Raw genomic sequence first — 27,970 nt, 5'->3', positions numbered from 1 at the left:
GTGATAAATGCGGTAGAAGACACACAAGGAAGCGACGTCTCTACGCAACGCCAAGTGATCCAGCCGTTCACAGAGTACTGGGTCGCCGACAATTCGACAATTCGAGCTGCTCTGCGTTGCACGCGGTCAAATGGATCGAGCTGATACTGGGGTGCGCCAGACCAGAGATGACAGCAATACTCCATGTGAGGCCGGACCTGCGCTTTGTTGAGCGCTAGAATGTGGGCCGGCTTGAAGTATTGCCGTGCTCTATTTATGACGCCCAGTTTCTTTGAAGCCAGTTTGGCTTTGCCCTCCAGATGGCCACGGAATTGGCAATTGCTCGAGATTTCGAGACCCAGTATTCCGATACTAGGCGAGGCTTTAAGGGAAGTGTTCTCGAAGAGCGGTGATACGGCAAATGGGGTTTTTTTAGTGGTAAACGTGCAAACTTGAGTCTTCTGGGGATTAAATTGGACAAGGTTCAACTTACCCCATTCCGCGACCTTCTCGAGAGAGGACTCGATAGAAGACACAAGTTTCTCCCGGCACTGGTCGACGTTTTCCCGAGAGAGACCTGCATGGCCGTGTATACGGCATCACCAGTGCTGTCGTCTGCATAGCAATGCATCTTGGCGGTGTCCAACATATCATTGATATGCAGAAGAAACAGCGTGGGAGATAGCACACAGCCTTGGGGCACTCCAGCGTTTACGGGCTTGGGATTCGAACAATAACCGTCGATAACCACCTGTATGCTGCGCCCAGTGAGGAAGCTGGAGGTCCACTTGCATAAGCTCTCGGGAAGCCCAAATGATAGAAGTTTTGCGAGGAGCGCCTTGTGCCATACACGATCAAAGGCCTTCGCTATATCCAGACCAACTGCCAGGCCTTCCCCCTTGCTTTCAATAGCCGCCGCCCATCTATGTGTTAGGTATACCAGAAGATCGCCAGTCGACCGACCATGGCGAAAGCCGTACTGCCGGTCGTTGATCAACTGGTGACCCTCAAGGTATAGCAAGAGCTGGCGGTTAATTGTGCTCTCCATGATTTTGGAGAGTATGGAGGTAATAGCAATAGGCCTGTAGTTTGCCGGATCCGAACTGTCTCCTTTTTTGGGATCGGATGGACAAGGGCTGACTTCCATGAGTCAGGGACTACGCCTTTTGAATAAGAGTGCCGGAATAAACGCGTTAGCACCGGCGTCAACTCAGGGGCACACATTCTAAGCACGATTGGAGAAATGCCATCCGGCCCGCTCGACTTCCTGACGTCCAACGAAAACAGAGCTCGCCTAACAGTTTTCTGTCGGAACTGTACTTCAGGCATGGAGCTCTGACACCGCGGGATGGTCGGCGGTGTTTTTCCGTTGTCGTCAAGAGTCGAATTGGAGGCAAAAAGAGTGCACAGGAGATCGGCTTTCTCTTTTGCCGTATGGGCCAGGGTGTCATTCCTCATGTGCAAGGGCGGCATGGACGGCTGGATGAAGTTACCAAGAGCAGCTTTCGACAACGACCAGAACTTGCGTGTTCCGGTCGGGTAACTGGAAAGCTACTCGCCAATTTTGACGACGTGCTTCGATTTCGCACGGGCGATTTGCCGCTTAAAAAATCTGGAGGCACGGTTATATTTCCTCTTCAGAACTTTGCAGTTCGGATCCTTTGAGCCCAGCGCCGCAACCCAAGTTCGATACGCCTGTTTTTTGCAGTCAGATGCTGCTTTAACTGACGCATCGAACCAGGGCTGTGATCTGCCACCGATCGGTACTACAGAGCTTGGTATAAAAATATCCATGCCCTGCAGTATCACATCGGCTACTGCAACGGCGCAGGCACTAGGATCATCCGAAGGGAAACAAACCCTGCCCCAAGGGTAGGATGCAAAAAAGGAACACATCCTATCCCAATTTGCTGACTTGTAGTGCCAAACACGGCGGGTCGCTGGTGGTCTGCGACGTTGGCGTCGGATAGGCACTACACTCCTGACCAAGCAATGGTCGGACGTTCCGAGAGGGGCGTTGACAGAGACCTGGTAACCATCGGGATGTGTAGTCAGTAGAAGATCTAATAAGGACGGCATGTGGCTATCCACATCCGGGAGCCGCGTCGGCGACTCAACCAATTGGGACAGACCATACGCCAATGCAAAATTATGCACAGATCGCCCTGAGTAGTCTGTGGTACGTGATCCAAGCCATTCGGCATTGTGCCCGTTGAAATCACCCAAGACTACGATTTCAGCGGAGGGGATCTGAGCAAGCACGTCATCAAATGCCGCTTGAACGCGGCCCATGAGGTGATCCGTTTCTGCGTTACCACTATGGGACCTGTAGACACACGCATAGATGCGGACGCGGTCCTCTAAATCTACGCGGAGCCAGAGAGTAGACAGGCCCCTACCCTCAAAATTGCCGAGACGGCGACAGCAGATATCTTCCCTAACGTACACACATACCCCGGCATGAGGCATGAAATTATGCTCAATTTTGTACCCGGGGTACGTTAAATATGACGTATCGCTAGGTCGAGATATCTGCGTCTCCGTAAGAAAACACAAGGCCGGCTGCGCCGTCTCAAGGTGGTGGTGGACGACGTTTAAGTTGGAGTGAATTCCCCGGATGTAACAAAAGTCCACATTAAGCGTGGAACGGGGTGCCGTGGTGTTGCTGCCCTGTTTGTCCTGTGACATACGCGGGGAGGGATTCTCCGGCTCTACAAGAGCCGGTACCCTCCTGGGGTAATTTCTTTTTTAGGACCGCTCTAATATTTTGTTGGGGGAGGGGGGGGAAGGACGGGGGGGAATTGCCTCCGGTCCCCGACACTAACCTATGCGAAACATAGCGGCACTAGGCCGCTACTTCACTCCGGTATTCTGTGCGAGTGTGGTAAGTAGCCCGGACGAGTCTGGCCCGATTGTGCTGACGTCATAAGACAGCAGCGTGACTCTCCCACTTTCAAAAAGCCCGTAGTCGCCTCTAACGACACCCTTGGACCTGGGACTACCCTATTCTTTTTACGCCCCGGGGCAGCACAGGGCAAATGTTATATTACGCGCAAAATTACGATTTCAACGTTATGGATATAATATATACGAGGTTTTCGAGGCTGCAGGCACGATTTTGGGATCATTTTTGAAATCCAAGATGGCCGCCGCGCAATATTATCATTTCAACAATGGGGGTAAGGTCAGTTGGGGCAAGTGCGGCGTAATATTTTATGAGTTCACTTTACACTCGAATAGCTTTGATACTGTTTCAATTTTTAAATAATTTCTTTCAGTACAAAAAAAAATGATATAAAATAATTCACAAAGCTTATTGATAAAACCAACGAAGAAAATTTATAAATACTAATAAACTATCGAATAAAATAAGTTTTGTATAGCTATCACAATTTTATGATAATCAATTCAAATAAAACAGCCTATTTTTCAAAAAATAAATCTATCAAGATTTTTTTTGTAATCGTGTTTTCGAAACTGCCATAATTCGGATAAAGAAATAAAGACAAAAAAGTCTAAAAATTGGATCTGTAGTATTTGTAAAAGTATTTTAAGTAGATTTTCAAATATGTTAGTTTTTAGGACTATAGCGAACGAAAAAATAATATGAAGTTTGTAAGAAGGGTTACACACCGGACAGCAAATACTCTAAATTACTACTACGCACGTAGCTGTTAAAAAGTATCTTTGACACATCAGGGTCTTTGAAAAATTTAGTTTGTCTTATCACAAAACCTGACAGTCGAGATTCCTTTTTGGAAATGTAGTTTCATTTTGTGTCAACCATGATGCCTAAATCTCGCATTGTACAAACTTCTGTTAGTGGACACGTATTTATAAAGTAGGTAAGTAGTGAATAACTTCGTTTTCGAGAAAAGTTTAAGTAAAAACATTTTGAGAAATTTAAAACCATCCTATTACTAACACACCAATCGCAGATCGAATCAAGATCACTTTGTAATATGATCGTATCTTCTGTAGATCTAATTTCTCGATACATTTTTAAGTCGTCTGCAAACATTTGAAATTTGCATTTTAATAATGCGCTAGATCGTTCACAAAGACCAAGAAAAAAGGGGCCCTAAATGTGAGCCCTTTGGAACCTCTGATGGCACGGTTTTTGTAATTGACTTAAAGTCACGGATCTTTACAATCTGGGAACGGTTCTGTAAATAGGTTTCGCACCACCGCAGTAGGTATCCACATATTCCTGCGTGTCCAAGATTTTCTATGAGCAGTTCGTACTCAACGAAGGCCTTTGATAAATCTGTGTAAATAGCATGCAATTCGAGGCCATCTGTGAAAGCTTGGGTAATGTACCTAACAAAATCGACAAGATTCGATGTAGTTCTACCTGGTGGTAGAAATCCATCCTGTTGGGATATGAGCAAGGTGGAAAAATATATATATATATCTCCAGAATCTCCCTTCTTGTGAATTGGACTGATGTGCGCAACCTTCCATCTTTAGGGGAAAGTTCCACATAGTAAAGACTTATTGCAAATCATTTCGTGCCACAGGCCTTTAAGAAACTAGGAGGTATAAAACCTGGACCAGGACTTTTATTTGCGTCTAGGCTTTGGAGCGCTGATATGACCTCTGAGTCTATGAAATGACATAAACTAAGTGACGTGTGACATTCGACGATTTCGTTGTGTTTAGTTCTTGGGTTGAGTGAAAGTATTCTGAAAAAAGATTGGTAATCTGCTGGTCACCTTGAATGCTTTGATCTAAGTACGTCATTTCATCCGGTATTCGCTGCTATTGGCATAAAAGGCATAAAAGGCATTTATTTTCTCAAAATTGATTCCTTTAGAATTCTTTTTGATGTCATTTCTTATACTACTAGATACTACTACCGCTTCGGAAACAAATGGCGCTCTGAGAGAGAAGAAGCGGCGCAAGAAACTCTCCCAGCATTCTTTTTTTTTGCGCTCTTTTCAATAAAAATATACAATATTGTACAGTTGCTATAAAATAATCACAATCTAGTCCCAGGCTGTCCGATCATTTAGATATTCAGCAGTGGAGTAATAGGATTTACGACAGAGCCATTTTTTTATAAAACATTTAAATTTATTTATAGACAATGCCTGAACAGTGGCTGGGACTTTATTGTAGAAGTGTATACATTTACCCTTAAAGCTATTATGTATCTTATGAAGCCTACTAGAATTAGTTACAAGCAATCCCTTATTTCTAGTGTTATAATAATGAAAATCACTATTAAGAGCAAAAAGGTGACGATTTTTGTGATCGTAGAGATTTACGAAAGACCAAAAATATTTAGGATCCTTCTTGATTAGCTGAGCAACCTATATGTAAACTGATCCATAGGATTGCCATACATTTTAAATCTACGATGATACTATGCCTTTCACTAAAATGGGAAATTGCTCCGACCTATCGTACTCATTAGAACTTGGATTATTATTGATACATCCATCATTAATAAGATTGTATGTCATAGAAAAAACCCTGGGTGATACAAGTTTCGGTGAGTTTGAAATAACTAGATCTAAGAATCTGCCATTTAAGTTTGGTATTGGACGCATTTGATGGAGATCGTTGAAAGAAAGAGCATCGATAAGCATGGCGTATGTGTTATCTTTAGGAGAGCTAGGGATCAGATAGCATAAGTTTAGGCCTGCATAGTGAGACCAGTGGAGTTACGGCCTATTACAATCACCTACTAAAAGAAGTATAGATTCTTTCGACATTTTGTGTTGTGTGTACAACATTTATTACAGTATTCAAAAAAAAATCTAAAGTATCATACTTAACGGGGGGAGGAAGGTATACGAAGGGGGGAAGAAGTACGAATACATAATTCCACTTTTGAGTTTCCCTGGCCAAACTTAATCGTAATCCATAGGTTCTCATTAGTAGTCTCCCACTTTTGTGGACTGCTATGAGGACCCCACCTCCCTCCACTTTCTGTGAGACAATTATCTGCTGTCTATTAATTCATGGTCATAAACAGACACGTTTAAGTTTGTATCACTTAATAGAATAACATCCAACTCTTGTTTTAGTACATTTTGTTGTTTGTTGAACCTTGCGGGCGCGGCAAGAGAAGACCAAGACGGAAATGTAAGAGCCTAGGAGTAAGGAATAAATTGGCAATGCTCATCGAGTATACTCGTGATCTTAGTCTATTAAGGAGTTGTGCAGTTTGCACCAAAAACATCAAATTTTATGTAGTCTTGTTATAAGTTAAGAGTGCTATAAGATTTGCCGATAGTTTTCGTTGTTTCAATAATTAAACGCGGGGCCGCCAAACAAGCTAGAAGCCCGCCTGTTTGCGACAACTCTCAGTTCTTACTTCGCTGAGTAACCGGCTTCCCACCAACGGGAGCCCTCAGTGAAAGGTGGTTTGGGGAGAAAATGCGACAGGCGCGGAAGAGTGTCAGTGAGATTTTCCCAGCTCAAAGTTGCGCGTAAAAGCGCGCGAGCATGATACCAAAACCCCTTCTCAGGGCCAAACAACCATCGCCTCACCGCCACCGCTACCGGCACCCCCACGTTCCTAACACACGCCGCGCCACAACCGGCATTGTTGCCGATAGGATTTTCTCATCATCAATACCTCGCCTGTCTATATCAGCCGACTTGCAATTCGACATGAGTGCTGTCAGCACTCCCATAAAGCAAGCAACCTGCTGCTACCTCGAGACCAGTGTAATTAATGTACCTACCTATGCTGCAATCCACCAACAAACGGCCGCACCAAAGAAGAACAAGATCCTATCTCTTATCTGCGAGAACCTCCCTAATTGGACCCATCCGTTTGGGGTCCTTGAGACTAGGTCGTCCTCCATCAACCCGCCTCTACGTGGTAAGCAAATATCGCAAAGTATCGTAAGTGGTAATGCAAAGTATCGTCTGGTGCAGCGGTACTTGACGGATCTCGAAAAAAACGGATTAGATCTCTTGGTTCAGTTACTCACTGCCGGCGGAACGCACTCTTAAGGTCGCAACCCGAGGCCTGCTAGTAATGACTGAACCAGGAGAAATAGAAGAGGATCCCCGCTTATTGCCGGCGAGTACAAGCACGAAAAGGACGCCCGGGATGCATATTTTTTTTTCATCTTAAAGAAAACTCTTGCCCTTACACCGGCTGTATTCGAGTATAACGAATTGCAACTGTACGTACTGAACTGTATGTACGACTGTGTAACGGCCTCCTGTGCACGGCACTTTCGAACTATGTGGAAAGAAGACCTTGTTATCATGTTACCAAAGTTCGGGAGGGAAATGCTTCGAACCGAAAGCTATCGCCCCATCACGTTGCTCCCCGAAGTGTGCAAGGTATTTGAAATACTCCTGCTGTCTCTCCTCTCGCCAAACGTTTGACTGCGAGAAGAGCAGCATGGGTTCCGAGCTGAACGTAGTACAACACTTCAGCTATCCAGAGTACTGCACTACCCCACGGCAGCCCACAATAAGCGGGAGAGTGTCGACGCACATAGGTCAATCAATTATACTATACTATAAGTGATTGACCTATGAACTCACTTTACTTCTGCCAGCACTCCCGGAGTGCAACCCGTTATTTTTTCTAGTTAGTTATATGTCAAACATATAGTACATTCTAACCTTTTCTATGGATGCTGTATTAACACCCATAGCGACGGAAATAAATAATTTGTTCTTAGAGGCCGGCAAGTCTTTAACTTCGTTAAGGGCTGTTGCGACGACATCAGGCTTGACGGAGACTATCACGACTTCTGATCTTTCAACTACAGGCTTGTTCTCAAACAACGCTGTCGCTCCAATGCCCTGGAATATAAAAAAAACATACTTAAAGATCACTATGCTAATTGCATTATAACCATAATTCTAGATTTTTGAGTTCCCCGATAACTCAACGTTGTTTTGAACTGTTAAGACTTTATATTTTTAATTTCACAAATTATCTCAAAACAAGGATTGGACCCCTGCGCCCCGCGCGTTATTGTTAATTTAGATTTAGTTAGCATTTTCCTTTTTTGTGACGAGAGGAGGAAATTCATACAAAGACACCGGCAGCCAGCAACTGTGTAACCGGAATTGTAAGTATTAATCACTAAAACCCCCTTTCTGTAGTTTCTAGTACCGCGGAGTATTTAGAAATTAGTATTACTTTACGAAATTGTCCTGCTCTCATAGTTCCTACATACCTATAGCCCGGCAGCAGGACATTCCTGAAAAGTCCGTATTGCTGTCGAGTATCAATATCCAAGAGACTAGAGTCTAAACTTCCAATACTTGTACTTGTACTTACACTTATACTTCTATTGCTATTTCTGAAGTCAAACTTCTTGCGTGCGTACATAAATGCACACCCACTTTTTTATTTACCTTAAAAGCTTCTGCACTCACGATGTCTGAAGGGTGAACACTCGCCGTGATTTCATCAGGCTTTGCCAATCCTGTTACACAGCAAAGGTTACCAGGATGAATATAATGTAAGTATTCGTATAATATCAAAATGTTTGGCGAAACATTGCTATGCATCAAAATATTTGTAACATCAAACCAACCTTTCTGGAAATTCGATCATATTTGGCTTAATATTTTTTTTTTATTTAAATAGCAAAACAAAAAATTAAAAAAAATATCCCTCGTGGTCAAATTAAATTATTTTTATTTTAAATAATCTACGCATCAGTATGATAATTTTGCAGCCATGATAGAGACTTCCCTGTATTTATGGTAAGAAATCACATATTAATATATAATACTAAACTTAACTTTTATTGAAACCAAATATTTTAAGGCAATGGGCCGCCGTACCAAATTATTACCTGAAGTCTTAACGATAAAGGTTAAGTTATTTTAACACTAAACCATAATAAATTATTGGAATAATTCAATATTCAATTAAATTCAAATATTTAATACTCAATAAGATTTACCACCTATTCAAAAAAGTATGCCCCAAACCTGAGAAAAACTAAGGAGAAAAACACGGGCGAAAGAAACTCAGCGGGCTTTTATTTTAACAAAATTTTGTTACATTACAATATTATCCAATTAAGTTTATTAATAGCATGATTGGAGGCGGCCGCTCCATTCCCAATCGGTGGTATCATTAAGAACCTCATTTATAGTAACCTTTTACCAAATAAACGTTTTTTAAAAATTCCTTTCAATTTCGTAACACATTTGTTTTATACATATTCTGGTATGTGAAAGCATTTCGTCCAATTATAAAAGACTTACTGAGAAGTGGGATAGCAAGTATATTATGTTTGTTCCTGCTGTTAGTTTAATGATTAATGTTATGATTATCACATTTTCTATAAAATGTGAAAAACTTTGAACATACATAACATTATAAAGAATATTTTGAGACGCAACAGTGTGTTACTCAAAACAAACTCTTAATGATTCTTTAGGGCGTAGGTCATTATAGCGCGAATTGTCTGTAGCACAAAGATGTATTAATAACGGCGTCATTGCCCCATAACAATATACCATAGGATACAAAACGATGAAAATAACTAAAGAAAACTAGTCGCGCCAGAACAGACCGACAATTGTCAGAGTTAAGCGAGGTCAGAAAATTAATAATGACTTCCATATTATTACCTGCTGATACAAATCCATTTGCCAAAGCAAATGCCAGTCTACCGCCTCCAATAAATCCGATCTTCATCGCTTGCTCCACAGATACTGCGACACAAAACACGATAACATTCATTGATGTAGTAAAACTTATAATACTTTTACGACGTACAGGGTGCAATAAGTTCTATTTTATTGTGTTACTACGAACCTAATTATTTTAAAAGCAGATTAGTAGGAACTGAAAATATATAATATTAATAATTATTTAATGCTCAATAAAACGAACTTAAATATATTTTGACAGAACAAAATTTAGATACAATTATTACAGTATCAAAATTATTATATTCAAAATATTACGTACTTACATAAAAAAAATTTACAATTTTAAAACAATAAGAGAAGGGACTAGCAGGATGTTCAGCTGGTGGTAATTGATATGCCCTACCACTACAATGCAGAGCCGCTCAGGATTCTTGAAAAACCCAAAAATTCTAAGCGGCATTACAATTGCGACATAAGTCTCATTTGCTCAGTCATTTACTAACTACGGCGCCCTTCAGGCTGAAACACAATACCTAATGCTTACATATTACTGCTTCACGGTAGAAAAAGCCCCCACAAGGTACCCATAATCTAGCCTGTTACTGTGCAAAGAAGCCTCCCACTGGAAAATACCCTAAGTCGCCTCTTAGGGCACCCTTACGCCTGGCACTTTCCTATTATTTTTATGCCCCGGTGACTATCTTCTTACATTTTTTACTAAAGCATCCTGTAAGATATTATCATTTATTGCTTTAAGATGAGCAAGCTACATACTTAGATAACGCAACAAGGGTTAAAAGACGTGCAAATATAAAATCCACCACAGTCTACATAATATGAAAAATTTCCATAAATAGAAGTTACTTACTTTATACATATGTATTATACTACTTACACTAAAACAACAATAATAAAAAATACTTGCTAAGTTGCTAATAAAAGAAACCGGACGAAAAGGGCGGGTGAAAAAAAAACAGTCCGAATATTAGGAATATGCATAAGTCAAGATCTTTAATAAATACTGACGGCCATACAAACATCAACTTGGAATCAACAATAGAGCAAAACAATACCAGCCAGACCACATTCTAGCACTGTATCAACCTGACTATATTTTATACACATATCTGAATCTGCGAAGACTTTTACAGTACACATTTAATATTCACTGACCGTTTACTAGTTGACGATGGTGTAATAACAGAAAGTGAGATAGGATTGGTAGTGCGACCCAGGCAGATACAGTATGCCCTTGATCCCTAATCGCCTTAGCGATCAGGCTGTAGGTATATAATATGCAAAAAGTGTAAGTATAAGTGAATAGCACTGAATGTGGTGAGTTGCTAGCTACTCTCGACCATAAGCTGCTAACATTTCTAATAACATCCTCCAATCTCCTGTAATGTTTGTGCTTTGTGATTTTGTTTATTATACAAAATAGTTATACTTGCTTCATTCATTTCTCGGCTTCCTTGTGTGTCCTATTTTGCTATGCGCGTTAATGGGGCCTATGATGGCAATCAAGAATTAGTAGAGGGAATTTCATTGCCCACCCATTTTAGTAATTTTTCCAAATGTTTCCTATATTAATGTTGATTTCTTTGGAGGTTTGATCTCTGGGTAATAATATCTTATCCTTGCAAAAATAAACTGGGAAACCCAACTGGTTTTGGTTCTGGTTATCGTTTTTATGATTTTCTGTGTACTTACTATCAGCCCTACTTTATTACTTTCTCTTTCTAACTCCTGGAGCTAAAATTTCTTTGAGGACTGAACATTTGGTGATAGTGGGTCTCCTTAGCGCACCCTTTTTCGTTTAGTTTCCTTCACTATCAAATGTTGCTTTATCATTAGTTTTCTTGATAACTTGGTTAAGGACTAAGGGTTTAAGGTGGAGTGCTTGACAAATTTTTGTTGACACACGAGAGAACTAAATCTTATTGTTATATATGATAACATTTATTAAATGGATGTGGTTCAGTGATTCAGTCGCTTCTGCTTCCCCCTAGCTCATTTGGGTATTGTACATACCGTATTTAATAAGCATCAAATATGTGTAAAGACAAAAAAAAATTCATATTATTTACATAGTGTTCTTATAATTGTGTAATCTAATTTTTGGAGTCGGTGTCAACCATGATGTTTGTAACTACATGCATAGTTATAGGTGAGATGTGCTTGAGACGTGAGGAGGCGAGAGGCGAAGAAAAGTAAATACGCAATTATTTTTATACTTTTTAGTGCATATTATATCTATTGTTTTAGAATAGTGTTTTTGAAGTCTGTTTTTTTTTGTAAAAATGTTTTTTATTCTAATTCGAAGAGACTCAACTATCCGAAGAAAGTGGTGTAAACAGTAACAATTTGACCGCGTGCAAAGCAGAACTACACGAATTGTCCAGGATCCAGTGCTACCACGTCCACGGCTAGACCGTGTAGCGTTCCTCTACAGTGCAGTTTGCAAGGAATTTTCTTCCACGTACGACGAAGCTGTGGAATGAGCTTCCTTATGCGGTGTTGCCAGGACGATACGACATGGGTACCTTCAAAAAAAGCGCGTAGTTACCTACACTTTTTTAAATGGCCGGCAACGCTCTTGTTGCCGATTACTCTCGTACAGGAGATTGTGGTCGGCGGTGATCATCCGCTCGATCATCAGCGGTCAACCGTACACTGGTTTTTCTTCTCTTCCATAAAAAACAATCAATGAGAAGAGATAAAGAATCACCAACAACTTGCTTATATTGTTGTGGTATATCATTCAAGGCGCAATTTTGAACAGAATATTTTATTTTTTATTTCTTAACTTTATAATGTTATCGTTTTTTTTTTTAAATTTAACCATAAAACAGAACCTTAACATTGATATGATTATCATTTATTATGATTCTCGTTGAGATCTTTAATAATAGAAAAAACATTGGATATGGTAATTACAATTAAATTCTATTTTCTGCATTCATAGATTATGTTTAGTGAGATAATATGAATTGAAAAAAACTTAAAAATTTAATTGACTATCACATAAAAGGCATAAAAAGGCATAAAAGGCATTTATTTTCTCAAAATTGATTCCTTTAGAATTCTTTTTGATGTCATTTCTTATACTACTAGATACTACTACCGCTTCGGAAACAAACGACGCTCTGAGAGAGAAGAAGCGGCGCAAGAAACTCTCCCAGCATTCTTTTTTTTTGCGCTCTTTTCAATAAAAATATACATTATTGTACAGTCGCTATAAAAAAATCACAATCTAGTCCCAGGCTGTCCGATCATTTAGATAGTCAGTTCATTTTATCATTACATTCAAATTACCTTGTAGCTTTCACTATTTTAAATTCAAGGGAAATAAAATATGGGTTTGAAACACAAAAAAACGTGTCATCGAATAGCATCATAAACGCGTATTTTTTGGAATTTTATCAAATGCGCTTTAACAAATCCACTTTCAGTCATTGTAAATAATAATTATACAGATCATTGAACACAATAAACCAACATACAATTTAATATATTATCGTTAGCGTTGGTTGTTTGTTAGAAACCGAAAATAATATCTGGTATGGTACCAGTGTTTATGTTTTTCTAGAGTTTGACGTTCACACTGAGCTTCGACCAAGAAATAGCGTTGCGTTTCGATGTTTATATTTCGCGCGTATTTATTGCACTTTTGTTTATTAATTATTTATTTTTCGATGTTAATTAAGTTAAACGATAGTTAAGATAAAATCAATATTGGTAAAGAATAATTTTTTTAACTAAATTTAAGTTACAAGCATATACCCTATTGTTTTGTCTGTTTAATATAAAAGATACTAAATTTCATAGTAAGGCTTTCTTTATAAAGACGTTACTTATTATGCTGTCAGGTATTTTCTTATAAAATTGAATGCAATACAATTTCTTTCGTTGTTCTAAGTCATACATCTTTGTGCCGCTTGGTGTCGAGACACTTGGCCCGTGAGGCCCAGATGCGCGGATGATGTTCAAAATACTATCTTCGCGCCTCAATAAGGCTACTGGAAACCCAAGCGCTGGCAGCTATTTCGGTCAACGGATCAGCCTTGCTATCCAACGCGGTTATGCTGCCAGTATTCTTGGAACGCTTCTACGTAATGATAGTTTTAATTTAATGTAGTCGTAGTATTGTAAGTACTCGTATAGTTATAAGATTTGTTTTGTTTGATTAATAAATATATTATTTCCTTCTTCTACTATACTTTAACAAATGATTCGATCATAATGAATATATCCACCATAATATGACGCAACTGCGGCAAAATTTAAAACGAGACACTTTTTAATTTAACTGAGTAATTGTAGTTAAAATTCAGTTACGATTAGGTACACACGGTTGAATCCATTTAAATATATTTAATTTTAGGACCTACTTACATTATTTCTAAGGAAATTCCTTTATGCGATAGAAAAATGTTAAAAATACTAATAACTCACATGATTTATATTTGTAGCACAGCAAGCTTCACAGAGCCAATGTCTTTACTGACAAATCTACTCCTATTGAACTCGGCGGGGTTATCTCATTATCTCTAAATAACTCAATATACTATGATGTTTGCTTCGTAAAAGGTTTTCTTTTTAATTAAGAGTAAATTTTTGTCGATGATATTGTGCGTATTATATTCTTATTTATTGAATCTATCAAAATAGTTGTGTAAGAGCCCGTGGACCCCAGGCCTACGTCATTTTATAAAAGCTGAAAGTTTGTCAGCGCATGCTCCCAACACAGGTAAGAACGACGGTCCATTATGGAGTTTGGGTTGCAGTGGCTTTGGCAGGTAAACGGTACTAAAGGTGTGTAAAATACCGATCTAAGTACATCAAAGAATAAATTTAGCAATTTATAGCAATAGTGTGTTTTCTTGCACCGGCAGGGAAATTTTTAGTTGCCCAAGAAGGGGGAATCGGCTTAAAATTGATTGTTCTTTGTGATGTGGAATCATACACCCTTAATGGTCACGAAATTATAATTTTACTTACGTCATAGTTTAAAAGCTGATTTTTAGGTAATAAGTAGATGTTTCCCCATTAGCTAGACACTTTTGATAGTTCCCACCCCTTGCCAGACGTGACTTTGGCAGGTAAACGGTACTAAAGGTGTGTAAAATACCGATCTAAATACATCAAAGAATAAAGTGCGTTAGCAATTTATAGCAATAGTGTGTTTCCTTGCACCGGCAGGGAAATTTTTAGTTGTCCAATTTTAAGCCGATCCCCCCAATCGGCTTAAAATTAATTGTTCTTTGTGATGTGGAATCAGATGTCATGAGTACTCACTTTGATTCAACGCCAAAGATCTGCATCTGAATGGTTAATATATCACTTAAAAATTCCGTTGATCGAGATGTTTGCTTCACCAAGCCGAATTTTATAAATAAAATTAGAACTTATAAGTACTTATAAGTATTTTGAATGTCCCTCAGTCAATCAAAAGTTTATCAACATTTAATAATTTATAAAAACACAATTCTTGTAAGTATGTAGTTTGCCCTGTACTTCCCGTTCAACGTCCGACCATTGCCTGGTCAGGAGTGTAGTGCCTATCCAGCGCCAACCACCAGCGACCCCCCGCGTTTGGTAAGTCAGCAGATTGGGATAGGATGCGGTCCTTTTTTGCATCCTACCCTTGGGGCAAGGTTTGTTTCTGACTGACTCATGGAAGTTAGCCCTTGTGCATCCGATCCAATAAAAAGGAGACAGTCCGGCAAACTACAGGCCTATAGCTATTATCTCTCTGCTCTCCAAAATCATGGAGTCACCAGTTAATCAACGACCGACAGTACGGTTTTCGCCATGGTCGATCGGCAGGTGATCTTCATGTATACCTAACAAATAGATGGGCGGCGGCTATCGAAAGCAATGGGGAAGGCCTGGCAGTTAGCCGGGATATAGCGAAGGCTTTTGATTGTGTATGGCACAAGGCGGTTCTCGCAAAACTTCCATCATTTGGGCCTCCAGCTTCCTCACTGGGCGCAGCATACAGGTCGTAATCGACGGTTATTCATTGAATCTCAAGCCCGTGAACGCTGGCGTGCCCCAAGGCTGTGTGCTATCTCCCACACTGTTTCTTCCGCATAAATTGCTATGCAGACGACAGCACGGGCGATGCCGTATACACGGGCCTTGCAGGTAAATCGTCAACCAGTGCCCGGAGAAACTTGTGTCTTCTATCGAGTCCTCTCTTGAGAATATCGCGGAATGGGGTAAATTGAACCTTGTCCAATTTAACTCCCAGGAGACTAAAATTTGCGCGTTTACCACTAAAAAACCCCATTTCTCGTATCACCGCTCTTCGACAGCCACTTTCCTTACAGCCTCGCTTTCTTCCACTTACTACAAAGCTGTGGAATGAACTTCCTTGTGCGGTGTTCCCGGGACGATACGACATGGGTACCTTCAAAAAAAGCGTGTACACCTTCCTTAAAGGCTGCCGCCTGTGATTCCTCTGGTGTTGCAAGAGAATGTGGGCGGCAGTGATCACTTAACATCAGGTGACCCGTACGCTCGTTTGTCCTCCTTTTCCATATAAAAAAAAGTATATTGAAGCCATATTTAAAACTAGCTGATCTGACAGTTTTGATTGTGGTTTTGATTTTGACGCCCAACAATTTCCTGCACGATGACTCTGGATTGTGGTAGGTAACAGGGGTAGCAGAGATAAAATATATTGTGTTGATGATTCAAAAATTTATTACTAACTGGGTTTTTTTGGGTTAAAACTGATGATAATTATCTAAATTGTTCGAAAAAATATTAGTCTTACAAAATGTATGTTCTGATCAAAGAGCTAACATGTATCGATAACTCGTCATCAAAATTGATTACTAACCAGCTGATTTTTTTTTATTTTTAGTAAAACAAATCAGCTGGTTAGTAATCATTTTTAATCACTTCATTTAATCGATTATCATAACTCTAACTGTTCGTCATCCGTAACCGTCCAATCTTCGCCTATGCCATGAATACGACGGTCCCTAGCCTAGATAAAGATAAAGTAAGCGTTACTGTTAACGTTAAATTTTACTTAAACCTTAACTATAGCAGCTAATATGATGCAACCTAGCCGAAGAGTAGCCGATACTCTGTATTCAACATCAAAACTCCGACGCATTTGTTTGTTATGGGTAGTTATCTAAAGTCAATAGTTCATTTATCTTGTCATCTCGCAGCCTTGCTATCAATTGACAATGCAATAAGAATAAATAATAATGAATGTGCAAAGTGCATCTTGCAGTATAATGGCGGATGTACATTTTTTTTTATGGAAGATGAGGACAAACGAGCGTTTAGCGAGGTTAATTAGTGATTACCGCAGCCCACATTCTCTTGCAACACCAGATGAATCACAGGAGCGTTGTCGTCCTTTTAGAAAGATGAACGCCCTTTTTTTAATGTACCCATGTCACATTGTCCCGAAAACACCTAACAAGAGAAAGAAACAGCACTCCCCGTGATAAATGTTGTAGAAGACACATAATGAAGCGATGTGTATACGCAACGCCAAGTGATCTCGCAGTTCACAGAGCTCTGAGTTGTTTGCCGTCAAATGGTTCGACTTTCGAGGTGATTCTTGGGTGCGCCAGATCAGAGATGACAGTCCTACATAGTAATGTACATTGGAGGCATCCAACATATCTTTGATATGCAGAAGAAACGGAAGTTTAGGAAATAGCGCAAAGGCTTGGAGAATTCCAGTGTTCACAGCTAAGTTTTGCGTAAGTAAATACTGAGCAAAGTCTAAGTACGGTCAATAGATCTCAGCCTAAGGCTAGAACATCATTTCCCTCCTTAGCCGTTTTAGACATCAAGTGCAAAGAAATCAATTACGAGAAAATAAATTGCTTTTATATCTTTAACTATATTGCATATACTATAATTATATATTCGTTCGTACCTATGTAGGTATATATTACCGCGCACTGTTCACGATGGAACTAGCAAACAGTACATAATATCAATTATCAACATTGCTTGTAACAAGGCCAGCGAGTTAAGATAATATTAACATAAAATATGTTTAGTAAATTACGGCCTTTTAAACCTATATGTTAAATAAACAATAGAATAAGATAAGTATAGGTTTACAAATAACCCCTCGGATATCATAAAAAAATTATACTCTGATTGCTAAACCTCATTTTTCTAGATTATACAACAAGTATTCATTACCATTTCAACCGGAATACGTCTACTGCTAAACAGGGGCTCCCCCAAAGATCTCCACGACGATCGGTCCTGCACTACCCTCATCCAACCTATTCCAGCGATCTTGACCAGATCATCGGTCCATCTTGCCTACCGACACTACGTCTTTCGGTACGTGTCAGTATTGTCAGTACGTGTCAGTTATCATTCGAGGACTATAATACCCCATCGATCATCAGTCCGTCCAGCTATGTGCCCTGTTGTCGAACCCTGCGTACAAAACGATTCGTAATAACCCTACAAAACGGTTGTTGAAGCGTTTAATGACCCATTTTGACAGCAAGTATTATTTACAAATAAAATAAGCGATATTCATTATCCAAAGAAAACGGGAAAATACACAAGTAAATTAAAACATTCAGACGAATTAAGTACCTTGATTGAAAATATTGATAGAATGTAACGCCTTGCTTTTTTCTAATCACGGGCACGGTAAGTAAAAATGTTCGCAATACATTGATATAGGCGACTCAAATGGGAGGACGCTTCCTCCCTTTTGAGTGCGGTGGGGGCAGGGGAGGTAGCCGGTGACCACCACGTTAGTGCGGCCACAGCAGTGGGGCAACGAGCTCAGGCGTGTTGCTCATTGGCACATAGGTACCCGTTGTGGTACCCATAATCTAGCCGGCATCCTTTTCAAAGAAGCCTCCCACTGGTAAATGTCCTAAGTAGCCTCTTACGACATCCTTCTGGGACTTCCCTATTATTTTAATGCCCCCGCATATCAGTTTTCATCAAGATCGTTCAAGCCGTTCTTGAGTTTTAAAAGAACATACAGACAGCCAGACGAAAACTTAAAGTTCGTAGAATTGATAAGAAAAACGGTTACTTAATACAAAACTTCACAAAAAAATAATTCCATTAATGGCTACTGATTAATGTGAGTCGTAGCATAGGTATTAGCTGTAGCTAATTATTGTCCAACAGGTCGAAGTTGAAGAGTACTACTCCCTTATCATAAAATTGTTGATAAGAGAGTATGAATAAAGGTACAAAATGCAGTGAATGTGCTTGGAAGTGATGCTATTGAAAAATGTCAACCTAGGTATTCCATTCCACAATCGAATGGAGAAAAGGAGTCAGATAAGGACAAAGAATAGACAACTATATGAAGGGCTAATGCGTTTGAAAGAAGTACCACAAACCTGCAGCAAATCGAAGTTGTTTGTAATAAGAAGTTATTCTTAAACTACTTCTTTTGGCGCGTTAGAGAATAATTATCAAAGTGATTATTATTACGATGCGCGCGCACACCGACACCCTAATTCGACATCTTGACGTAAGTTGATCAACTAGACCATTCCTATCATACTTCAGCTACCAAGCCTCATTCGTAACTAAATTATGCGGCACAATAATGTTTTTATTGGTTGTATTTCTATCCTAAATTTATTTATATCCTTTTTTATTACAATATTATTTTTGTACAAAACGTAAAACACACACACACACACACTTATTTTTTCACACAATTCACGTGGCTCACGTGGTTGTTTGTCCTATTTACAAGCAATGGGTATTAATTCTAAAACAATTTTAGTACAATATACAAGATAGAATGATAAACAAAACAAATATTTTAAATAATTATTTATATGTTATCAAATGTTTGACTAGAGGCCAGGCCACGAAATATTATCACAATAACTTTTGAGTGAGATAACGAGACGTCATAGAAGGTTTTCAGATTTAGAACCACGGTATAGGCACAATGGTGGCAATGGTGTTCAGCCCCGTGCGATGCCCTCCGGAACGCCTCTGCTTCACCCCCTCTGAATGCACAAGTCGACGATGTACCCGCGACTCAACTTCATACTAGAGCGAACGAATGGACGCACGTATATATACACACGATTTACATGGCACGGTAAGCAAACTTAGGAAGACGAAACTATTGAGTGCTACTGGTTGCTGTCCGAAACAAGTAAGACGTAGCTTGTCACGCAAACTAAAGTAATAAACCTAGCTTGTTTTCATCGGTTGTCTAGCAGGAAGTTTTATCTCAACATAAATAAAGTTTATTAGCGAAAAAACGTATATTATAGTAGATATGTATGTAGCATTAACATCCTCTTTGCGTATATAATGATCATAAACCCTTTCAATTTTTATCGTAACTCTCTTCTTTCTATGGCATTTAGTTTTCTTGACGGATATTGCCCAATATTCCAATACAATTTCATAATATTTACAAAAAAAGTATTAATAATTGCTGAATTATATTTCGATAATTATCGTTAGTGCGTTTTTGTGATCCAGTATTGGATGTTGTTCGCTTCTTCTTTTTGATTATTTGAGGCGATTGTGTGCCTGTTTCACGAAGTTTTGACCTCTGTGTCATCGAATGTCGTCCACCAAACCACGACGATGAGATAACATTACCGACCACGGTGACGCTGCGGTTTTTAATTTAATTAAAAGCCAGTGCAGGGCAACCCAACCCGGTGTAACAGTTCCCGAGTCTAAGTGAACGGAATCGCAACCAGAACATATATTATGTTAGCTTCTAATAAATAAAATATTATGATCGTTTCATTTTTGTCTGTAATTATTACACCATAATATAACAGCTATGAACCTGGTCTTATTTTGAAAAATTCATTCATTAAAAAAAATCACGTAAGTATTTACCATCAACTAGCAAAGAGTTTTATCGAAGAACGACCTTTTTATCAAGTTTTCTTCTGTTATATAGTTAAATGTAAGTTCATAATATAATGTGCACAATCGAAGATATTATTAAAATATAATTTATCAACGGATCATGATCGGACCTTGCTATCCAACGCGGTAATGCTGCCAGTAGTCTTGGTACGCTTCCACGTAAAAATTGTTTTAATTTTATGTAATCGTAGAATTGTAAATATAGTTATAAGATTTGTTTTGTTTGAATATAAATATATGTCAATAAACAAAATTAAGCGAAATTTATCAAAATATATATTCACAACACAACAATGCTTATAACATATTTACTTTACAATGGGTAAGTACTTTATTTGATCCGTTGGCCGAAAAAAACTGCCATGGATTTCCACTATCTCTACTAAGACGCACAGATAGTACTTAGTGATATAAAATATGTACTAAAATAAAATAATTCCATATAGTAGATAAAATTAAATGCTTATAAACATAACTTACACTTAATCATTGTGATGCAAGTTCCGGCAACAGTTGACAAAGTAACTAACTAAATGGCACAGGTGCAAATAAAACACTAAATTTGAATTAATGAATAATTAATGTAAAAAATTATTCCTCTACAGGAACGCATTATATGACCGCAGACGTTCGTTGTCAAAGCAATACAATTTATGTTAGAGTCCAGTTTCCTTACAACTTTATTGGTACAACAGTAGGTAGGTACGGATAGGAAAAATGATTTGCATTAAATATTATACATGACGTAAACGTAAATACATTGTTTTGAATGATAACTTTTGCCTTGTTTGAGTAAGCAATTAGTTATTTTTCACATTGATAAAGTATATAAATAAAATCATACAGGTTTTCATTTGTCCGCACATCACATAATTTTGCCTTGTGCTTCCACGGGGCGTAAGAAGAATAGGGGAGGTCCAGACTCCAGGCCCAAGGGTGTCGTAAGAGGCGACTAAGGGCTTTTTAGAAGTGGAAGAGTCACGCTGCCATCTTATGACGTCAGCACAATCTGGCCAGACTCGTTCGGGTTAATTGCCACACTCGCACAGAGTACCGGCGTGAAGTAGCAGCCTAGTGCCGCTATGTTTTGCATAGGTTAGTGTCGAGAGCCGGAGGCAAAAGACGTCGTTTGGCACTACAAGTCAGCAGATTGGGATAAGATGCTTTTTTTCATCCTACCCTTGGGGCAAGGTTTGTTTCCCGTCGGATGATCCTAGTGCCTGCGCCGATGCAGTAGCCGATGTGATACTTCAGGGCATGGATATTTTTATACCAAGCTCTGTAGTACCGATCGGTGGCAGATCACAGTCCTGGTTCGATGCATCAGTTAATGCAGCATCTGAAAGCGAATAACAGGCGTATCGAACTTGGGTTGCGGCGCTGGGCTCAAAGGATCCGAATTGCAAAGTTCTAAAGAGGAAATATAACCGTGCCTCCAGATTTTTTCAAGCGGCAAATCGCCAATGCGAAATACAAGCGCGTCGTCAAAATTGGCGAGCAGCTTTCCAGTTACCCGACTGGAACACGCCAGTTCTGGTCGTTGTCGAAAGCTGCTCTTGGTAACTTCAACCAGCCATCCCTGCCGCAGTTGCACGTGAGGAATGAGACCCTGGCCCATACGGCAAAAGAGAAAGCCGATCTCCTGTGCGCTCTTTTTGGCTCCAACTCGAATCTTGACGACAACGGAAATCACCACCGACCATACCGCGGTGTCAGAGCTCTATTCCTGAAGTACAGTTCAGACAGAAAACTGTTAGGCGAGCTCTATTTTCGTTGGACATCAGGAAGTCGAGCGGGCCAGATGGCATTTCTCCAATCGTGCTTAGAACGTGTGCCCCTGAGTAGACGCCGGTGCTAATGCGTTTATTCCGGCACTCATATACAAAAGGCGTAGTCCCTGACTCATGGAATTCCACCTTCGCACGACACGCCACAAGTTAGGATATCATCCCCACCATCTGGATCTGTGGCGGTCCTCTACAGTGCGGTTTTCAAGGAGCTTTCTTCCTCGTACTACAAAGCTGTGGAATGAGCTGCCTTGTGCGGTGTTTCCGGGACGATACGACATGGGTACCTTCAAATAAAGCGCGTACACCTTCCTTAAAGGCCGGCAACGCTCATGTGATTCCTCTGGTGTTGCAAGAGAATGTGGGCGGCGGTGATCACTTAACACCAGGTGACCCGTACGCTCATATGTCCTCCTATTAGGTATAAAAAAAAGTTAGACCTTGTCCATCCGATCCAAAAAAAGGAGACAGTTCAGATCCGGCAAACTACAGGCCTATAGCTATTACCTTCCTGCTCTCCAAGACACCTTCAAAATACATTGCTATACACACGACAGCATTGCTGATGCCATGTAGGTCCCTCTCGGGAAATCGTTGACCATTTCCGGAAGAAACTTGTGCCTTCTATCAAGTCCTCTCTCGAGAAGGTCGCGGAATGGGGTAAATTGGACAATTTAACCCCCAGAAGACTCAAGTTTGCGCGTTTATCACTAAAATACCCCATTTGTCGTATCACCGCTCTTCGACAACACTTCCCTTACACCCGAAATCTCAAGCGATTGCCAATGCCGCGGCCATCTGGAGAGCAAAGCCAAATTGGCTTCCAAGAAACTGGGCGTCATAAATAGAGCACGGCAATACTTCAAGCCGGCCCACATTTTAGCGCTGTACAAAGCGCAGGTCCCGCCACATATGGAATATTGCTGTCATATCTGGTCTGGCGCACCCCAGTATCAGCTCGATCTATTTGACCGCGTGCAACGCAGAGCAGCTCGAATTGTCGGGGACCCAGTGGATGTCTGTCCTCTGTGGACGGCTGGATAACTTGGATGGCTGATAATCTTCATTTGAAAGATATTAATCCACAGCGTTAATATCTTTCAAATGAAGTGTTACCTACCAAAAGCTTGCGTAGATAAACCAGTTCAGTTAAATCATATGCAATAATTTATTTTTATTCCCACTGTACCGCGTCGAAACAGATCATAATATTATCAGTTCAGTTACTGGGATGGCCGTCAGTCATATCCCATTACGAGTCTCATTCGAATATAAATGCTGTTTACTTTAATGTTGACTAATTACTGTTATGTGGAGTGCTTCTAATAAACTTTTTATGTGCTCGATATACTATACACCATACACATCTATATTAATGCGATTAGTTAACCTATGTAAGTAAATATTGACAAGAAATATTTTTTTTAATTATTTAATTGATGAAACTGAATAAAAGGCGTCAAATTATCCCATGGTTGTTTAGGTACTTCATGATAATGACGAGAAATTTAAAGTTTACTGTAGACTTTCATTAATAGAAATGCAAAACCGGTTTTTGCGGTGCTTCGTTTAGACATAGGTGTAGACTGTAGATCTGGTCTATTATGTATAGTTGTATTCACAGTACAGAATCCTACGAAGGTGCAATTTGTAGGCACGAGACGAAGTCAAGTGACAAGCTACATCAATCTGACTGACATCCACATGACATAACATGACGATAACTTAATCCCAGTGCGAAGGAAGTAATGTAATGGAATACTTCTCATTTGAATCAAGAAAATTCACAGTTTCGGCCCAGCTGTCAAATTAATTCAAAGGCGCAATCCGAATCCGACTCACTTACAAACTTACGCACTATTTCGATGGGAAATTTAGTCACTGCTTGTTCTGCTGTTATCTCTACTAGAGATTTAGGAAATCCTAAGCGACTCGATGTCGGCATGTGTGTTAGAGCAGAACTTGTCTTCTAAAAGTGAACATACTTCGTAGCTCAGATATGGGCTAGACGAGTTTTCAGCTAATTCCGAAAAGTTGACTTTGCCTTGTGACCAGGTGCAGAACCTTGCTGGAAATTCCAAGTTATATTTTTAAATAAAATTGCAAAGAGGTTTACAATACGATCTTAGACAGTCTCTTGATACACTATGGCTGAGGTCTTCAGTACTTTTCACATAAACAAAGATATGTGACGCCCTAAGACACTATTATTACTTTCTCAAAATTAATTCGTTAAGGATGCTTTTTGTAGGCACCTCTTACATTCCCTATAACTCGTGCCAATAAAGAAACGATTCTAAAATGGAGGCGAAACAGGTGGGATTGACAGCGAAACAGGGATGGCAGATAGATGATATTACATGTGCGAGTGAGAACGAATAATAAGTGGTCGCGATTTTAGAATCGTTTCTTTATTGACACGATTTGTACTAATGTTCATTTCTCGCGTTAAAATTTTCAACACATAAAATGTTACGTTTTTAATTTTTTTTTTTCCGGTTTTTTGTTACCAGGTATGAAACTTATAACTTGATATTATCAATGCCTTCATATAACGTTGACGGGTATAGGGTCAAGGATGGAATAAAACCGTATCGTCACGATACGATATGAGAGCGGTGGTAAATAATAATAAGAGATAATGATAGCTGCTCTGGCTCTGAGTCAACTTGTCAAGTGCTGTTCAATATGATGCTTGTTATTGCTGCGAAGGTCACGTCGAAAGTCGAATTTCTGCGAGATTCTTATAGAATTCGATAGTTACCTATCGGCGTAAAGACGTAATCTCCACCTTATGACTCATATTCTAAGTTCAATTGAATAGAAAATTTGTCATGTTTTTAGTTGTTTAAACCTTGAAAATGGGTTTTAATACTCTGATACATGATCACTGGGTGCTTTCTAACAAAATAAAAAATTCAATTTTCTATGCTATCTCTACATTAGTAGATCGTATAGGTTCAGTTTAGGGTTTGCTCATCATATCTATATACAAATATTATTTCCCAAACCTGCGTGCTGATAATTTACGATGAAATTAATTTTAATTTAATATAGGTTAGTGATCTGTATTGGTGTTTGGTACACAATTCTAGATCGACTTGTAAAGGGATATAAGAAAATGTTACTTTAATAGTATTTAAAATGTATCTTGTAAGTACTTTATTATGTACGCATAAGTTCGCACTGTCCTTTGTCTCTATTTTAGTTCCGAGTTTACTAGCGTGACGTAGTCTCTTTTTAAACATATTTCAACAAAGTGTACCTATAACTTCCTAACCTATACCTACGAGAAACAAATAGACAGATAAAGGAGTCGCTGGGGGTGACACACTGGTGGGGGGTGCAGTCGCATCTGGAATCCGGATGGCAATGGTAACAAAGGATTAAGAACTGGCCTTAGTTCATCTACCTAAGACGTGGGTGTTTTTTATTCTACATTTTCTACAATAAGAAGGTATGCGAAGGGAAGGGAAAAGGATAGCTCCAGTACTTTAGCGGCACTATTTCAATATCAAATTAATAAATATCAGTAAACCGTACGATGGTCCCAGGAACATCTTGCGTACCAGGTAGTATACTTTATGCGCCACAAGATAGGTAAGTAAGTAGGTACCTAGCTACAAGCATTCACTTTCACGCTGTCCAAAATATGGCGTATCAGAAAGCCACAAATAGATTTTTTATGACAATTAGGGACAAGACGAGCACGACGTTCAGCTAATGGTGATTGATACGCCCTGCCCATTACGATGGAGTGCCGCTCAAGATTCTTGAAAATCAAAAAATTCTGAGCGGCACTACAATTATTAGAGCTCGTCACCTTGAGACATAAGACGTTAATTCTCATTTGCCCCGTAATTTCACAATAACCAATAATAAACACAATAATGCTGACACATTACTGCGTTACGGCAGAAAAACACCCCTTTGTGGCACCCATAATCTAGCCGGCATCCTGTGCAAGGAAGCCTCCCAATGGTAAATGTCCTAAGAAGCCTCTTACGACACCCAGATGAAGTTGAGGACATGTTCTCTGACCTCATGAAATACTGCAAAGTTATGCCTTTATTTAAATCTGGCAGTTCTTTTGACCCTACTAATTTCAGGCCTATTTCAGTGCTGCCTGTTTTTGGTAAAATTTTTTATTTATTATATATTATATGGTTGTTATATTCTAAAAGTCACAGGATGCACTGGGCATTTTTAGTGATTTTTTCAAAGCTTTTGACTGCGTCCACCGTTAAAATTTTACTCCTATTACGGAGTAAAAATACAGCCCCAAGTCTGTTAAAATCATATTTAAGCGAAAGAGTTCAGATAGTCGATGGAAATGGCAAACGGTCTTCGGGAAAGCCTGTAGGAATAGGAGTTCCACAGGATTCTATTCTCGGTCCTTTCTTGTTTCTTATATATATTAACGATTTACCGTTTGTGGTAGATGATGGCAATGAAATTGTACTGTTTGCTGATATTACTTCACTTATTTTTAAAGTGAAGCGATGTGCATGACGTGATGACGAGGTAAACAAAACATTATCAAAGATAGTGCGTAGGTTTGAGACGAATAATCTGCACTTCAACAGTAAAAAAACAAAGTGCTTACAGTTCATTACACCAAACACAGAGGAGGTAGAAACCAACTTACTTATAAATGACCAGAGAGTGGAACTTGTGAACACTACTGTCTTCTTGGGTATCGCGTTAGATAAAAAGCTTCCGTGAGGTCCACATATTGCCCAACAAGCATATATAGCAATAGAAAGATTAGGGAGTACACGAATGTTGCGACCGCTAGATTAGCTTTAAGGGTAAAAGTATACACTTTTAAAGTCCCAGCCACTGTTCAGGCATTATTTATAAAAAAAATTAAATGTTTTATTATAAAAAATGGCCCTGTCGTAAATCCTACTACTACACAGCTGAATATCAAGTGATCGGATAGCCTGCGACTACATTATGATTATTTTATAGCAATAGCAATGACAGTACAATATTGTATATTTTATTAAAAAAGAGCGCAAAAAAAGAATGCTGGGAGAGTTTCTTGCGCCGCTTCTTTTCTTTTAGAGCGCCATTTGTTTCCGAAGCGAAAGTAGTATCAAGTTTATTAGAAATAACTTCAAAAAGAATTCTAAAGGAATCAATTTTGAGGAAATAATACCCTTACGCCTGGCACTTTCCTATTCTTTCTATGTCCCGGGGAAGAATAGGGCAATTATTCAAATATTTGCCGTCTTTAGTAACACAGATAATAGTAATATATATTAAGTGGAAAGTCAAACATACCTTTTAATAAGAAAAACAAATCAAATAGAATTTAACACTTCTGTAGGAAGTTGCCACTGCTTTTGAGATTTTTTTTTCTGAGATTCCAGTTTCTATCACAAACACTCTTATCTCCTCCACCAGTGTTGCTGAGTCACTTCTTCTGGAAAATGTTATAGGATGTCAACAAAGTTTCAATTTTAGTTTTGTTAGCCCTGGAGAAATAATTAAAACTTTTAAATCTCTAGACATGAAAAAAACTGCTGATATATGGGGCATTTCTGTTAAAATAATAAGTTCAATAATTGATGTCATCATCATCATCATCTTGCAATAGAATTAATAATTGTATCAAGCGTGGCGTGTTTCCAGATCTTCTGAAACATAGTAAAATTACACCAATATTTAAGTCGGGATGCTCTTCTGACCCGAACAACAATCGTCCT

General features: G+C 39.3%; 1 protein-coding gene across 2 annotated transcripts in view; it reads right to left on the bottom strand.

Annotated features, from left to right (window-relative positions):
- LOC126979801 (uncharacterized) overlaps nt 1-21,116 on the bottom strand; it is a 32,921-nt gene extending 11,805 nt beyond the window's left edge. Inside the window, exons 1-4 of one of the 2 annotated variants that reach the window (XM_050829344.1) lie at nt 20,950-21,116; nt 9,556-9,639; nt 8,323-8,393; nt 7,579-7,761 (exon numbers count right to left, since the gene is read on the bottom strand). In XM_050829344.1, the coding sequence (XP_050685301.1) occupies nt 7,579-7,761; nt 8,323-8,393; nt 9,556-9,639; nt 20,950-20,959 (348 nt within the window). In that variant the 5' untranslated portion in view covers nt 20,960-21,116. Of the gene's footprint in view, nt 1-7,578; nt 7,762-8,322; nt 8,394-9,555; nt 9,640-14,034; nt 14,104-20,949 lie in introns of those variants that run through there. The other variant, XM_050829345.1, reaches the window with a different exon arrangement.
- Between the last annotated feature and the right edge of the window lie 6,854 nt (nt 21,117-27,970).

This window comes from Leptidea sinapis, chromosome 4, assembly GCF_905404315.1.
Source record: "Leptidea sinapis chromosome 4, ilLepSina1.1, whole genome shotgun sequence".
Classification (NCBI taxonomy): domain Eukaryota; kingdom Metazoa; phylum Arthropoda; class Insecta; order Lepidoptera; family Pieridae; genus Leptidea; species Leptidea sinapis.
Note: the sequence above shows the minus strand (reverse complement) of the source record. Positions and strands in the feature narration are given on the sequence as shown.